The sequence below is a fragment of the Carlito syrichta genome, unplaced genomic scaffold, assembly GCF_000164805.1.
Source record: "Carlito syrichta isolate Samal-C Ts95f unplaced genomic scaffold, Tarsius_syrichta-2.0.1 Scaffold314107, whole genome shotgun sequence".
Classification (NCBI taxonomy): Eukaryota; Metazoa; Chordata; class Mammalia; order Primates; family Tarsiidae; genus Carlito; species Carlito syrichta.
Window position 1 is genome coordinate 164,292 of NW_007258203.1, and position 15,531 is coordinate 179,822.

The 15,531-nt window shown below is 40.5% G+C and overlaps 1 protein-coding gene across 3 annotated transcripts; it reads left to right on the forward strand.

The window, feature by feature from the left end:
• The first annotated feature begins 1,029 nt into the window (after positions 1-1,029).
• Positions 1,030-14,736, forward strand: CLEC4A (C-type lectin domain family 4 member A). Of its 3 annotated transcripts, XM_008071061.1 has the most exons (6): positions 1,030-1,111; positions 3,769-3,885; positions 7,457-7,558; positions 11,724-11,875; positions 12,648-12,763; positions 14,589-14,736. In XM_008071061.1, exons 1-6 carry the CDS (start codon positions 1,030-1,032, stop codon positions 14,734-14,736), a joined length of 717 nt encoding a protein of 238 aa, XP_008069252.1. The 3 variants fall into 3 exon arrangements, with proteins under 3 accessions (XP_008069252.1, XP_008069253.1, XP_008069254.1); XM_008071062.1 differs by lacking the exon at positions 7,457-7,558; XM_008071063.1 differs by lacking the exon at positions 3,769-3,885.
• The last annotated feature ends 795 nt before the right edge of the window (positions 14,737-15,531 follow it).

A 15,531-nucleotide genomic window follows, 5' to 3' on the forward strand; every position in this document is an offset into this window, starting at 1 on the left:
AGCTTCAGAAGGCGTAGGCTTCCATCTTTGCCTTCCCTGCCACCGTGGAGGGAACTAAGACAGACAGGCTGATGTGGGAGATTTGTTAATGGTCCTCCTAGAATGTGGTACCAAGAAGTTGCTTGACCAGCTAAAAATGTTATGAGGCGAATGCAAATGTACAAGCATTAGCTCAGGCTGGTTGGTCTCAAGTTATGGTGTTTGCATGTGGAAGGAAGCACATTGTATTTTCACTGGTGAATACAGAGAACCCAGTTCTTGAGAAAGATTTCTCCCATTTCTTGGTTCCTCTTTTTTTTTTTTTTGAGTTGGAATCTCACTCTGTTGTCCAGGCTGGAGTTCAGTGTCACACTGACAGCCACCGCAGCCTTGACCTGCTGGGCTCAGGCAATCCTTCTGCCTCAGCCTTCCAAGTAGCTGGGGCTATAGGCACGCGCCACCGTGCCTGGCTAATTTTTTGATTTATTGTAGAGATGAGGTCTCACCAAGTTGCCCGGGCGGGTCTCGAACCCGTGGGTTCAAGTGGTTCTCTCACCTCAGCCTCCCAAAGTGCCGGGATTATAGGCGTGAGCTACTATGCCTGGCTGCAATACACTTTCTTTTTCTTTTTTTTGAGCTGAAGTCTCACTCTGTTGCCCAGGCTGGAGGGTAGTGGCACGCTACTCATGGCCACCGCAGCCTCGACCCGCTGGGCCCTGGCGATCCTTCCGCCTCGGTTCCTCTTTTCTTCTCCTTCCTATTTTTTTCCATCATATTTCAAGTTCCCACTTTTACAGCACTTGCCAGCGTGTGTTTAAAGATTGTGCTAGTCCTGCGGATTGCACCTTTGTGGCTTCAGTGGCCCCACGTTGTGGTTTTTAGTTTTCATAAGATCCCTCTCAGGGGTACTTGTCTATTTGGGGCCTCTAGCTGTCATTTAGTTGGGAGATAGGAAGTAGACGATTTACCACCATGTCTGCCACTCCTTTATAAGAAGTTTTAAGAAAAGGGAGAAACGGACTTTCTGAAGAAAGCAGGTCTCTTCTCAACATGGCTTCGGAAATCACTTATGCTGAAGTGAGATTCAAAAATGGATCCAAGTCCTTAGGCACCAACTCAGACTCTCCTGCAGGTAAAAACTTTTTTGTTTTCTGTTTTGTGTTGTTTTGAGTCAGAGTCTCACTCTGTTGCCCAGACTGGAGTTCAGAGCCACAGTCATGGCTATCGCAGTCTCTATCTGCTGGGCCCGGGCGATCCTTCCACCTCAGGCTCCCCAGTAGCTTGGACTACAGGTGTGAGACACCATGCCTGGTAAATTTTTTGATTTATTGTAGAGATGAGGTCTTGCCAAGTTGCCCAAGCTGATCTCCTACCCCTGGGCTCAGGCAATCCTCTTACCTTGGCCTCCCAAAGTGCTGGGGTTACAGGCATGAGCCACCATGTCTGGCTTATTTTCTGTTTTCTAGTGGACAGAGTGAGTGATGAGATGACAGATGAGGAGGGGAGGCGTGAGTGATATCAATTGTTGGTTCTCTGAGTAGCAATGTCTGGGAAACACAGGAGGAGTTTCGGAAGCTGAGTTTCCCGCAGAGAAGCAGTAAAGAGTTGTGCAGTTGAATAGTGGGGAAGAAAAGATTTCATGGTGCTGTTTTTTTTTGTTTGTTTGTTTGTTTTGTTTTTTGAGTCGGAGTCTCACTCTGTCGCCCAGACCGGAGTGCAGTGGCCGCTCCTGGCTACCGCAGCCCCGACTTGCTGGGCTCCGGCAATCCTTCCGCCTCAGCCTTCCGAGTACCCGGAATTACAGGCGTGCACTACCATGCCCGGCTAATTTTTTTTTGATTTTAGTGTAGAGATGAGGTCTCGCCTGCCCAGGCGGGTCTCGAACCCGCGGACTCAGGCAATCCACTCACCTCAGCCTCCCAAAGGTGCGGGATTACAGGCTGAGCCACCGAGCCCGGCTCCATGGTGCTGTTTTTAACTCTGCTGATTATAACAGAATTGAGCTATGAAAAAGCAACTGCACTCGTGAGCTAAGGCGAGTGCTCTGGTACACATGTGTTTTCTGAGGCTGGATGAGGTTGGGGTTAAGAGATTGAGTTCAACCTCTGATCCTCTCAGCCAGATGCAGGGGTTCCTGATGCATTTGTGGGATCTGTTTTTTGATCACTTTAAGGGGAAGAGTTTGGGCAGAGAGTGATGAGGGTGTATTGGTTAGTACTGGATGGAAATTGTACAGCAACAACAAAAAACCATTGCCAATACAAGACTAGAAATGAACTGACTCAGAAACAGGAAACCAAACACCACATGTTCTCACTCAGATGTTGTCACATATGGTCACAAAGATGGGGACACAAATTGGGGGGAGGGGGACGGGGATTAGGGTTCAGAAACCACCTACAGGGCACAATGTTCACTATCTGGGGTATGGGCCACCTGAGATGCAATCTCCCCTACTACACAATATGTCCATGTAATGAACATGCACATGTACCCTCCAGAATTGAAAGTAAAAAAAGAAAGTCTTACGCAGAAAGTCCCATAAACCTCCAGAAAAATTTTTCTGAAATCAGAAGTCGATTGCATGTTGCATTTGTGAGACAGACTCAATTACGTTTGGAAGTACGCAAAATGTCCTAGAGGCCATGTGTGACATCTCTGGTACAGAACAAAAGGCAGGAAAACACATACGCAATGTGCAAGAAACTATGGAGAGAGGAGGCAGGATTGCCTTTATGTTCTAAAATGCCTCTTGGAGTTGTGAAGGGAACTTAGGAAAACTGTTTTCCCCCCTTAAAAACTTTATATAATTTTTTAATTATACAAGTAGTTATTTTCATTAGAAAAAAATTAAAGAGGTGCACAGAAATTTACATAATATTTGCACTCACCATCTAGAAAAAAACCATAATTGACATTTTAGTGTGTATCTTTCCACCTATAAATATACATAAATGTTTATATGCATTTTTTCTAAAAATACAATTATACTAGGTAATACTAAGATCCCCCCTCACTTGACCATATATCATAGTTTTAAGAAAATGATTCCTAACCACGAGATGGTGACTAAAAAGACTGACCTTATTTTGAACATGTGATGAAGGGTTATTATAAAGATTAATTTGTTTCAGCATTATTTAAAGCAAAGTTGGAAGCAATGGGGAAGATTACACATATAGCGAAATACTATGCAACCATAATAGTGTTAAAGAGGAAAACATGGTAACATGAAAAATATTCATGATAATATGTAAAAAATAGTAGGTCAGAAATCAGTATTTATGGTGTTTTAATCATGTGCATATACTCATATACATTAAAAATATATAACAAAATATTAACAACAGTTATCCTTCATGGTAGGGATGTATTTTCTAAAGTTTCTACATTGGACATTATTATTTCCTTTCTAATTCTATTCTCATAGTGTTTCGAATGCCATACCATATTTCTTTCTTTTTTTTAAGCCATATTTTTTATTTTAAAATTGTGGGGTACAGTTAAGGGTTAGGTATACAAATATGCATCGTTCAGGCACCCTTGTTGATAAGGGGTGTCCCCAGACAGATATTGACTACCATGAATCCCACCACGCTTGCCCTCCCTGTCCCGCCCCCGTAGATTCCCACCACTGTCGATCCTTTTCTTATAGTATTACCATACCATATTTCAAATGACCATAGTAACTGTGTGTCATTAAAGAAAAGGGAAAAGAGGAGGAGGTGGAGGAAGAGGACGCATGGACAGCATTTATTCCTGATAAAACTAATTTGGCTTCTTCTTCAGCTCCCAAGGAGAGGACCATCCTTCACAAAAGTAATCCTGGTTTTTCCAAGCTGCTGTGTGCCTCACTGCTGATACTCTTCCTGCTATTGGCAATCTCATTCTTTATTGCTTTTATCAGTAAGTATGCCAACTGAATCAAGAAGCAATGTCTGTTGTATATGAGGAGAAAGGTATGCATTAAAAATTGACATTTAAAAAGGGGCTTATCGAGAAATTTGAGATACGGTTTTCTCTGGGAGACACAATTCACGAGAATCCACTGGGAATTTTGCTCTTTATTTTGATTTAATTACTGTCCTATAAAAGTACTGGAATTCATTCTCATTAGAGAAATTGAAGAATAAATGTGTGTGTGTTTGTATTGTAGAGTGAAATTTTTTTGACATCAGCTCCATACTAGACATTTTGTGAGGACATATCTATATTTCCTTCACAGCATTTATAAGGCCAGTCTTATTTGAATGCACAGACAGTTATATTTTGGGATGAGCAGGTGGACAAGAAGGAGATGGGAAGAAATACTTCAGAAAGAGTTCTTCATGAACTTTCACTCTAGTTATTTTCATCCTACCCGACTGTATGAGATCTAAAACCCAACTTAACAAAATAGGTGGACTGCTGCATATCATTGCCTTTCTGAATTGTTCAATTTTTTAAAAGGCATAGCAACCAGTATACATTTGGGTAGATACTGTATTAATTCATTTGGTCATTCAGTAAGTAGTAATGACTATTTCCTGTATGTCAGGTATTGTGCCAGACAGGTTCAGATAACCATAGCCTCTGGTCTCAATAAACTTAGAGAACAGTCAAATGAACCAGAGGTTACAACATTGTACAGGAAGTGTTATGTAGGTAAGAAGTAAACACAGAGCCCCGGGTGTGGCGACTCACTTTGGGAGGTAAAGGCAAGTGGATTCCTTGAGTCCACGAGTTTGAGACCAGTCTGGGCAACTTGGCGAGACCTTGTCTCTGCAATAAATAAAAAAATTAGCTGGGCATGGTGGTATGCGCTTGTGATTTGAGCTACTTAGAAGGCTGAGGTGGAAATGTCACCTGAGTTCAGTAGGTTGAGGCTGCAGTGGCCGTGAGCATGCCTCTGCACTCCAGCCTGGGTGACAGAGTGGAACTCATACTCAGAAAGAAAAAAAAAAAAGAAGTAAGTACAGGAGACTGACACAGACTTTCTCAGAGATATGTGTACCAAAAATGGCATAGAGATAGAGATATAAGAAAGCATGGAATTTGGGTAAGAATAACACATGACTGGAACATATGGTACTAAGTGAATAAGATATGAAGTTATAGGTAGGGGAAATAAACAGAATTCAGATCATGAAAAATGCTGTATACCACCAAAAAAAGCTTGGATTTTTTTTCCCCCGAAAGGTTATTTTATCAGTTACCTTTTGCTGTTTGGTAAGCCAATCTAAAACGTAATGGGTTAAAATGGCAACTATTTATTTAGCTCATAATTCTGTGGTTGGGTCATTTAGATTGGTGTTAGCTGGTTTCTTCAGCCCTGGCTGAACTCACACATGCATATGTGTTGGAAACCAGTCACCGGCTTCAGAGGAAGAGGATGTTAGCTGGAATGACAGGAGAAATTTGGCCGCATTTCTCTTATCATTCAACAGGCTAGCCTGGCTTGTTCACAGGGCAACTGGCAGACTTCCAAGACTAGGAGCTGATAGAAAAGGCCTCTTGAAGTCTCAACTTAGAACTAGCTTCCTTACATTCTATTGCCCAGAGAAAGTCTTAAAAGCAGTCCCAATTCAAGTGATGGAGAAACAGACCTTATTTTTTGACTGGAGACGCTGCAAAGTCACATTGCAAAGGGGTGTGGATACAAAGGCTGAAAATTGTGGCCATTTTTGCCATGTGTCACAGTCATGGAGAGACACTGAAGGATTTTAAGTAGGGAATTCATCTAATCAAAATTGACTTATAGAAATATGCTTTTTACAGATGTATGGATATATGAGGTCAAAACTGAAGACCAAGAGACAAGTTGGAAGGTGCATTCATTAATTTAGTTGAGAAATAATTGAGAGCTTGGTCCAAGGCTAGTGTTAATGAAAAAAGAGAAGAGAGGGTATCTTTGAATGATCAAGGAGGTAGGGGCTTGAGAAGTAAAGTGTGGCTCCATCATTCTGACCTGGTAAACTCAAAAATCATGACGTTTTTCGAAGAGGCAGATGATATAGGATGAGTCGTAGGTTTGGGTTGGAAGATGGTGATTTACGTTTTGGGCATACTGAGTTTCATATGTCTGTGGGAACCTCAAATGGATGTGTTTAGTTGGAGACACATTTGTCTGAATTTCAGGAGAGAGGTCTGAGCTTTGAAGATGGTTCACAGAGAGGTTGCAGGTGATGGCATGGGAATACATGATATTCCTTAGGAAGATAATTTAGTATGAGAAGGAGCACTAGAATAGAACTCTGGGAAACGTCACATGTTAAAAGAGGTAGATGGAGGAAAAGGAACTTAGAAAAGAAATGGCAGCAAGAAAGGTAAGGCAAAACCAGTATAGAGTAGTGTCCCAAAAGCGAAGGGGAAGAGAGCTGAGGTTAAGTATTGCAGGAAGTCAAACAGGAAGACAGCTAGTAAGTAGCCCTAGGATATCACTCAGGATCCATTTCAGGGATGGTTTTAGCATAGTGAAAGCAAAGCCAGAAGGCGATGGGTCAAGGAGTAGAAGAAAGGTAAGGAGAAAAGTGAAAAAAATCTGTTTCCAGAAGGAGAAATTAAATTAATTAATTTAGTTTTAAATTAGGAAGGAAATGAGTGTGTTGGTGTCCTGAGGAGTGGGAGTGAAGTTTTTTTTGCTTTTTTTTTTTTTTGAGTTGGAGTCTCACTCTGTCGCCCAGACTGGAGGGCAGTGGCTGCTCCCGGCCACCACAGCCTCGACCTGCTGGGCTCTGGCGATCCTTCCGCTCAGCCTTCCAAGTAGCTGAAACTACAGGCGCGCGCTACCACGGCCGGCTAATTTTTGATTTCTTATAGAGATGAGGTCTCGCCAAGTTGCCCTGGCGGGTCTCGAACTCGCGGGCTCAGGCAATCCACTCACCTCAGCCTCCCAAAGGTGTGAGATTACAGGCTGAGCCACCAAGCCCGGCTGGGAGTGAAGCTGTAATGAGAATCAAAAAAAGAAGAGGAAGGAAATAATGTTCTCTTGATCCATATGTTAAGTTCTTTTTTAAAATTCTCCTTCTCCAAGGTAACACAGAAGTCCTCAGAATTAGCTAATTCTCCCCACCTAGCAAAGTCTCAAGCTATGTACATCCTTTTTCTTTTAAAGATGTGGGGTATAAGTCAGGATTGGGTACATAAGTGGTCTAGGTGTATGTACATCCTTAAATATAAGTGTTTATCTATCCTCCTCTCCCCCTTCCCCTAGAGTGATCCTTTGCAGACGTCTTACATTAAGTATTGAAGGAGAATATGAAGTCCCTTTAGATCCATTATGATAAAACTGTCATGTCCTCTTTCAACTACTCATCTTTCAGCTATTCCTGGAGATATTTCTGGCCTCAGAATGGGAAATCTTTGAGTCAGGGCTTGTCTACTCAAGTAATTGGGCATTTGCAGTTTTCGTTTCTATAAAGAATGCAAGACAGTAACAATAAAGAGCAAAATCTGAATGCTACCAGAAAATGAATAGTCTTTATTCTTTTTTTTCCAGTTTTCTTTCAAAAACACTCTCAGTTTATTGAAGGAAAAAAGACTACAAAAGAGTCGATTCATACAAAATTGGTGTGTGAGAAAGAAAATGTGACCACAGAAGGTAAAAATTCAGTGGTTGACTACATTATATAAGGATCTGAAATCACTATTTCCAATAGGATTCCCAGGTAGATCTTACTAAGATGTTGATCTCATGACCATTTTAAACTACAAGTGTGCAAATACATTGGACATAACATTCTTTTTTTTTATTTTTTGAGTTGGAGTCTCACTCGGTCGCCCAGACTGGAGTGCAGTGGCCGCTCCCGGCCACCGCAGCCTCGATCTGCTGGGGCTCCGGCAATCCTTCCGCCTCAGCCTTCCAGGTAACTGGAATTACAGGCGTGCGCTACCATGCCCGGCTAATTTTTTGATTTATTGTAGAGATGAGGTCTTACCAAGTTGCCCAGGTGAGTCTCGAACCCGCGGGCTCAGGCAATCCACTCACCTCAGCCTCCCAAGGTGTGGGATTACAGGCTGAGCCACCTAGCCCGGCTGGACATAACATTCTAACGTGTACTTGTATATATGTACTTTGTGGAAAAAATCAAAGGTTTAATTTTTAGATTGTTTTGGTCTTTGGTTCTTTCTAAACTTCCCATGTACACGTCCTCTTTTGCTTACATAATTAAAACCATTTGATGAAAATGATGATGATTTTATTATGTATGTGAATTAGCTAAATTTTAAAATTAATAGATTATTTTTAAGAATGGCTTTATATTTACAGAAAAACAGAAGATAATACAAAAAAGTCCTATTTTACCCCTGCTCTGCACACACAGTATTTTCTATTATTAATATTTCACAGAGGTATGGTAGCTTTATTATAATTAATGAGCCAATATTGACATATTAATTGAAGCTCACAATTTTTTTTTCAGATTTCCTTAGTTTTCACCTAATTTTTTTTTCTGTAACAGGACAGCACGTTACATCGAGTTGTCCTGTCTCTCTAGGTATCTCTGGCTTGTGATAGTTTCTTAGACTTTGTGTTTGATGACCTTGAAAGTTTTGAGGACTACTGGGTGGGTGTACTACAGGATGTTCCTCTATTAGAATTTGTTTGATGCTTTTCTAATACTTAGACTTGAGGCTACTGGTTTTGAGAGGAAGATCACAAATGTAAAATGCTATTTTATCACATCGTGTCTAGGGTTTATACTATCAAAATGATTTTTGACTAATAACATTGGCCTTGATCTGGCTAAGACAGTGTTTGTCAGGTTTCTCCACTGAAAGGTTACTGTTTTTTTCTCTCCTTTCCATACTTTTTGGAAGGAAGTTGAAAGGCACAGCCTACACTTAAGGACTGAGGGGTTGTGTTCCCCCGCCATTATGGTGGAGTTTTGTATTAACCAGGAATTTTCCAGAGAAACAGAACCAATAGAAGTATATGTAGGAAGATATTCATTTTTTTTTTGTTGAAAATTTTAGAGTTTTATTGATTTTACTTATTTTTTACTTATTTGATTTACCCCTAATCTTCATGAATACATTGATTAAAAATAGATACAGAACTTATTTGAAAATACAAGATAGAAGATTAGTGTGAGAACAAATATGGGTGGCCCAGTTGTGTTCTCTCCTGGGAATGTCTCGATATCCTTTTTCACTCTGAGGGTCAGGCATTTTGTCAGAATAGAAAACTCCAATCAAATTTACTTTTGATATTGGTGGAAGCACAGGCAGGAAGTATTTGAAAGCTTACCCCCGAACTAACATTCCTGAATCCCCTCTCTGTTTCCTGGGTCTACGTTCTTCTTTTTTTTTTTGAGTCGGAGTCTCACTCTGTTGCCCAGCCTGGAGGGCAGTGGCTGCTCCCGGCCACCGCAGCCTCGACCCGCTGGGCTCCGGCGATCCTCCCGCCTCAGCCTTCCGAGTAGCTGGAACTCCAGGCCCGTGCTATCACGCCGGCTAGAAGATATTCATTTTGAAGGAATTGGCTCATGCCATTGTGGAGGCTTGAGAAATCAAAATCTGTGGAGGGCAGCCAGCAGGCTGGAGACTCAGGACTAAGAGCTGGAGTTGGAGACTAAGAGTCTGTTGAACAATTCCCTGTTGCTCAGAGGGGCCATCTTTTTGTTCTCTTCAGATCTTCAGCTGATTGAATGAAGCCCACTTACAACATGGAAGGCAATCTTCTTTTTAAACTCAACTTACATGTCAATCTCATCTAGAAACATTCAGAATGTTTGACCAAATATCTGGGCACTGTGGCACAGACAAGTGACATATAAAATTAACCACTTCAAGATCCATATAATTTATTTGAAATTCTTGTGCATGTCAGATTTGTCTCTTTATCCCATATATTAACTTATCTAATCATTTATTTATATCTGCATGTACTCATGGATGTTTGTTTTAAATTTTGGATTATTATCCATCCCTACTTTAGTTATTTTGTTTTCCCAGCTCTGGCCATTGAGAACTCTTTCAGTTGACTCCTGTGACCCTTTTGAAATATCACCATCGGCTGGGCTCAGTGGCTCAGCCTGTAATCCCGCGCCTTTGGGAGGCCGAGGTGAGTGAATTGCCTGAGCCTGGGGGCTTGAGACCCGCCTGGGCAACTCGGCGAGACCTCATCTCTACAATAAATCAAAAATTCAGCCGGGCGTGGTAGCGCGCACCTGTGGTTCCAGCTACTGTAAGTCGGAGGCGGAAGGATCACCGGAGCCCAGCGGGTCGAGGCTGCGGTGGCGGCCACTGCACTCCAGTCTGGGCGACAGAGTGAGACTCCAACTCAAAAAAAAAAAAAAAAAAAAGGAAATATCACCATCAACGTGCTTGTTTTCTAGCACTTCCTTGCTTTCTGGGGGTACAAAATGCTTTAGACACATATTGCACATTTCATGTTCCTATCCTAGAGTTAGATATTTCTTTGAGGAACCCTAGTTCCTTGTATTGTAGAATAATGTCCTAAAATTTTTGATAATTTGTATTTTCATTCTCATTTGATTCAATGTGTGTTTTAAAATTTCCCTTGAGACTTCTTTGGTCCATGGATTATTCAGGAGTGTGTTGTTTAGTTTCAAGTATTTGGCGATTTTTTTCTCTTTTCTTTCTTTTATTAATTGCTGGTTTGTTTTCATTGTGGTTGGGAAACACTCTCTATAAGATTTAAATGATCTCAAATTTGTTGAGGTTTGTTTCATGTCCTAGAATATGGTTTATCTTGGTATATGTTCCAGGTGCACTTGAAAAGAATGGGTATAGTAAATCCAAGTGCACGTTCATAAGTCCAATTTGTTTGTAAGTCCAACAGAGTTAGCCTAGGTTCCCAACTAACACAGTGGCTATATAGAACCAGCTATAACACCACTGCTTTTACACTTGATTCTGGATATCCTGGGCTTGAAATAAAGATACTGTACTACTGTACTAAATGCAGTACTGTACAGTAAGGTATGCAAAAGCACAGCCACTTGTAGAGGATACACACAAGACAATATATGCCAGGCACATGAACTAACTTACATGATTGGAGAAGCAAGCACATGTTCACAACTTTGAAAGTTTGCAACTTGAAGTTCATATGTTGGGGACTTTCTTCTGTCTATTTTGTCTCTGTTGTTCAGTTGGCAGTTTCTTTTGTTATATCTTCTAGCTCACAAATTTCTTTGTCTCCTTTGTTGTGCTGTTGAGTCTATCCACCAATGTTTTTATTTTGGTTATTGTATTTTTCGATTATAAAATTTCCCATTTGATTCTTCTTTATGTCTTCTATTTCTGTTTCTCCTTTATATTTTTTATTTCGATGCTGAAGCTTCCTATTTTTTCATTTGTTTTAAGCATGTTTGCATCGTCTTGTTGAAGCATTTTTATTATGGCTGCTTTAAAAATTTTGTCAGATAATTCTGACATTTTTGTTATCTTTATTGTTGGTGTCTGTTGATGATCATTTTTAAATTAAGTTTGAGAACTTCTTGGTTCTTCGTATATGACTGATTTTCTATTGAACACTGGGCATTTTTGCATTATGTTTCCAGAGTGAAAATCTTATTTAAGCATTTTGTTTTAGTTGACCATTTTAGATAGCACTTCAGCAGGAGAAAAGAGGCTAAGTTTTCTTAACACTTGAGGGGTAGAGGATCCTTGTTACATCTGGTTGGGGATGGGAGTTCCAGTTTCCATGGGGTCTCCCTTGGTTCTTAATTTTAATAATGGACACTTTAAAAAGTGATTCCTTATATTGTACTTATCTGCCCCTTTTCCCAATACAGAGAAAGTCTGGAGCTGCTGCCCAGTGAATTGGAAGCCATTTAGTTCTAGCTGCTACTTTATTTCAACTGCACCAAAACCTTGGAGTGAGAGTGAGAAGAACTGCTCTAGAATGGAGGCTCACCTGCTGGTGATTAACACCGAGGGTGAACAGGTACTTTCTAATAAATAGTGGCGTCGAGGGCCCTTCCAGCTCCTGGTGTACCTCTCTTGGCTAGGAAGGAGGTTTTTGTTATTTGGGGATATTTATGCTGTGATAGAAGCTTTCAATAACATGGGGATATTTATGCTGTGATAGAAGCTTTCAATAACATAGATAGAAAAGGCCCATAAGACTACATTCCATACCTTCTTCCTGCTTCAGTAAAACTAACCTCTCAAAAGAAACCGTGGCATTAAAAAATATAACATACGGGGGTAGAGTGGAAGGATGAAAATGTTTCAGCCTGAAATATCAGTTTGTTATTTTAACATATAAAAGTTTTATACATTATTAACTACTTAACAGAGAAGAGGTATTAAGCTGAATAGGGAAATAAAATTAAATCATGGCTCACAATAAAAAATCAGAAACAAAATGAAAGAATCTCTGAAGTTATGAAAAAATGATTAAATCTGACGAGATGTTCTCATGCACAACTTTGAAGAATGGCATATCCTGGTGAAAATGAAAGGGGGAGTGAGTCTGAGATAAGAATTCATTATGATCGTAGATAGAAATTGCTTCCATATGGACTGAACATTGTGCTCACAAGTGATGTCTTCGACCCTGCCCTTCTCGGCCAGAGAAGACCTGCGCTTCCAGGAGAGGTCCCCATGGGCTGTTCCTGGATCTTCTCCTTTTCTTCTAATTTTCCCAAGGTCCTAAAGGATTCAGGTCAAGCTGAGTACGCTAAAGGCTGCCACTGATTCTCTTCTTCCCCCAGGATTTCATCATCCAGCATCTGAAAACAAATTTTGCTTATTTTGTGGGACTGTCAGATCCAGAGGGTCAGAATCACTGGCAATGGGTTGATCAGACACCATACAACAAAAATCTCACGTGAGTATAGAAAAAAATAAAGGAATCCTGGATCCTGGATCATGCAGGGAGTTCAGGGTGTTCTAGCTTTCAACTATAAAACTAAAATAGCTCACTCTCCTTTTAACTCTTGAGCACTGGGTTAAATAATTCTATCTCATTTAATTATCACAAGAACCCCATGAAGCACACATTATTTTCTTTCCCACTATAGAGATGAGGAAATTAGCTTGGAGAATGTGGATAGTTAGCTAAGGTCACCGAACAGTGTTATCAATAGTTCTTTTTTTTTTTTTTTTTTTTTGAGTTGGAGTCTCACTCTGTCGCCCAGACTGGAGTGCAGTGGCCGCTCCCGGCCACTGCAGCCTCGACCTGCTGGGCTCCGGCGATCCTTCCGCCTCAGCCTTCCGAGTACCTGGAACTACAGGCGCGTACTACCACGCCTGGCTAATTTTTTGATTTTTTGTAGAGTTGAGGTCTCACCAAGTGGCCCAGGTGGGTTTCGAACTCGCGGGCTTAGGCAATCCACTTACCTCAGCCTCCCAAAGGCGCGGGATTACAAGCTGAGCCACCGAGCCTGGCTTCATCAATAGTTCTTAAATTCAGGTGGATTTTGCTGTGCTTTTAAACACTATATTTCTATCTCTCTATATAGTAAAAATGAATGCTGATTAAGATAACCAATTGTTAAGATTTAATATTTCTCATAAAGCAAAGATGCTAAATCTGATAGTCTTATACTATTTCATATTTACTCAATTCTTTAAAACTCAAGTATTTTAATACATCACCTCCTTTGATCCTCATATCTACTGTGTGAAACATATAGTAATATTATTCTAGTCTCCATTTTTTTTTCGAGTTGGAGTCTCACTCTGTTGCCCAGGCTGGAGTGTAGTGGCATGCTCAAGCCACTGCAGCCTCTGCCTACTGGGCTCAGATAATTCTTCCACCTTAGTCTTCCAAGTAACTGAAACTACAGGCATGTGCCCCCATGCCTGACTAATTTTTTGATTTATTGTAGAGATGAGGTCTCGCCAAGTTGTCTAGGTTGGTCTCGAACCCGTGGGCTCAGATAATTCTCTCACCTCAGCCTCCCACAGTGCTGGGATTAAAGACGTGAGCCACCACACTCTGCCTAATCTCCATTTTTTAGATAGAAAAGCTGAGAATCAGAGAAATAAAATTATTTAATTATTTGTACAGGGTGACAGGAATAAGTAGATACAGAGATTTAGTTCTTCAGATTCTAAAAACAGTGCATTAAAAAAAAGAAAAGAAATAACTCGTGATAAATGAGGCCAGGGTAAAATCTTCTTCTCACGTAAAGATGCCATACAGTCCTCTGGGAACAGGACATAAGGATGGACAAATAGAAGAAGACCTCTGGGGTAGCCGCTGTGAGGATATTGCTTTTTAAAAAATTATTTATTTACTTATTTATTAACTTTTACTTTTTTATTTTAAAGATGTGAGGTTATATATATACATTTTAGAGACAAAGTCTCATCAAGTTCCCAGGCTAGTCTCCAACCCCTGGGCTCAGGCAGTCCTCTCGCCTTGGCCTCCCAGTGCTAGGATCACAGGCTTGAGCCACCACACCCAGCTGAGGATATTTCAAGCAGTAAGATGGAGAATACTGAATGAGGTGGGCACAGTTTTCAAGGGAACTACCAGGGATGCAAGCAGAGGAGAAAATGCATGATGAGTGACAAGGGGTTGATTTGGGACATATTTGACCATGACTTCCATGACATTCATTCACAGCCCATCACCCTCTTACTGTCTCTGACCCTTTTCAAAGCACTGTTTGAAGAAGTACCTTCATCCTTTTTCTCCCTTTCAGATTCTGGCATCGATGGGAGCCCAGTAATTCCGCGGAACGTTGCGTTATGCTAAATTACCGTGGGGTGCCCAGGAAATGGGGGTGGAATGATATTCGTTGTTCTGATGAACAAGGTTCAGTTTGTGAGATGATGAAGATACACTTGTGAGTTAAACATTCTTCACAGCGGTTGAATTGGCATCTATCGTTATAGAGCTAGATAACAAGTTCTTATTTATGTGTGAGGGAGGGCCATACATTCAGGTAGGTTGTCAACTAGTCCACTCTTAAGAGAATTGGACCACACATCTCTTTATTCACTTAACTCATAAAATGAACATTTGTTGAGCATTTTTCATATGTTAGAGATTATACTGGAGTTATTTCTTTTGTGCACGTATGGAGACAACATGAGCCTCTCTCTTAATTTTTGTCTGACTGCTAAGGGATGATATACCAATTAAAATTATATGATGTGGTTTCTCTACCTGCCTGGTTATCTCTCTTTCCCATTAGCTTATTGGTGTATAACTGACAAATAAAACTGTTTTCTTTTCAAGGTGTATAACATGGTGATTTGATATACATACACATTGTGAAATGATTACCACGACCGAGTTAGTTAATACATCCATCACCTTACAGAGTTATTGCTTTTTTGTGAAACAAATTTCAAGTATGCAATATAGCATTATTAGTTATAGTCACCATGCTGTACGATAGATCTCTAGAACTTATCTTAGAACTGAAAGTTTGTACCCTTTGACCAATATTGACCCATTTTTTCCACCCTCCCAACTCCTGGCAACCACCATTTACTCTCTTTCTATGATTTGACTTAAAAAAAATATTTCAGGGTACTATCTTTATTACTTTATTTTATGAAGATATTATCTAAAATAGTTACACATCCAGTAATCTAATAATTTATCTTGAAGACTGAAAGTGCTATAGTTCATAGACC

Excerpts from the sequence above, each read along its gene's own strand:
- CLEC4A (XM_008071061.1), top strand. The coding sequence starts at position 1,030 with ATGGCTTCGGAAATCACTTATGCTGAAGTGAGATTCAAAAATGGATCC. Across the intron at positions 3,886-7,456 it reads ATTCTTTATTGCTTTTATCA|TTTTCTTTCAAAAACACTCT; the intron begins GTAAGTATGCCA and ends TTTTTTTTCCAG. Across the intron at positions 7,559-11,723 it reads AGAAAATGTGACCACAGAAG|AGAAAGTCTGGAGCTGCTGC; the intron begins GTAAAAATTCAG and ends TTCCCAATACAG.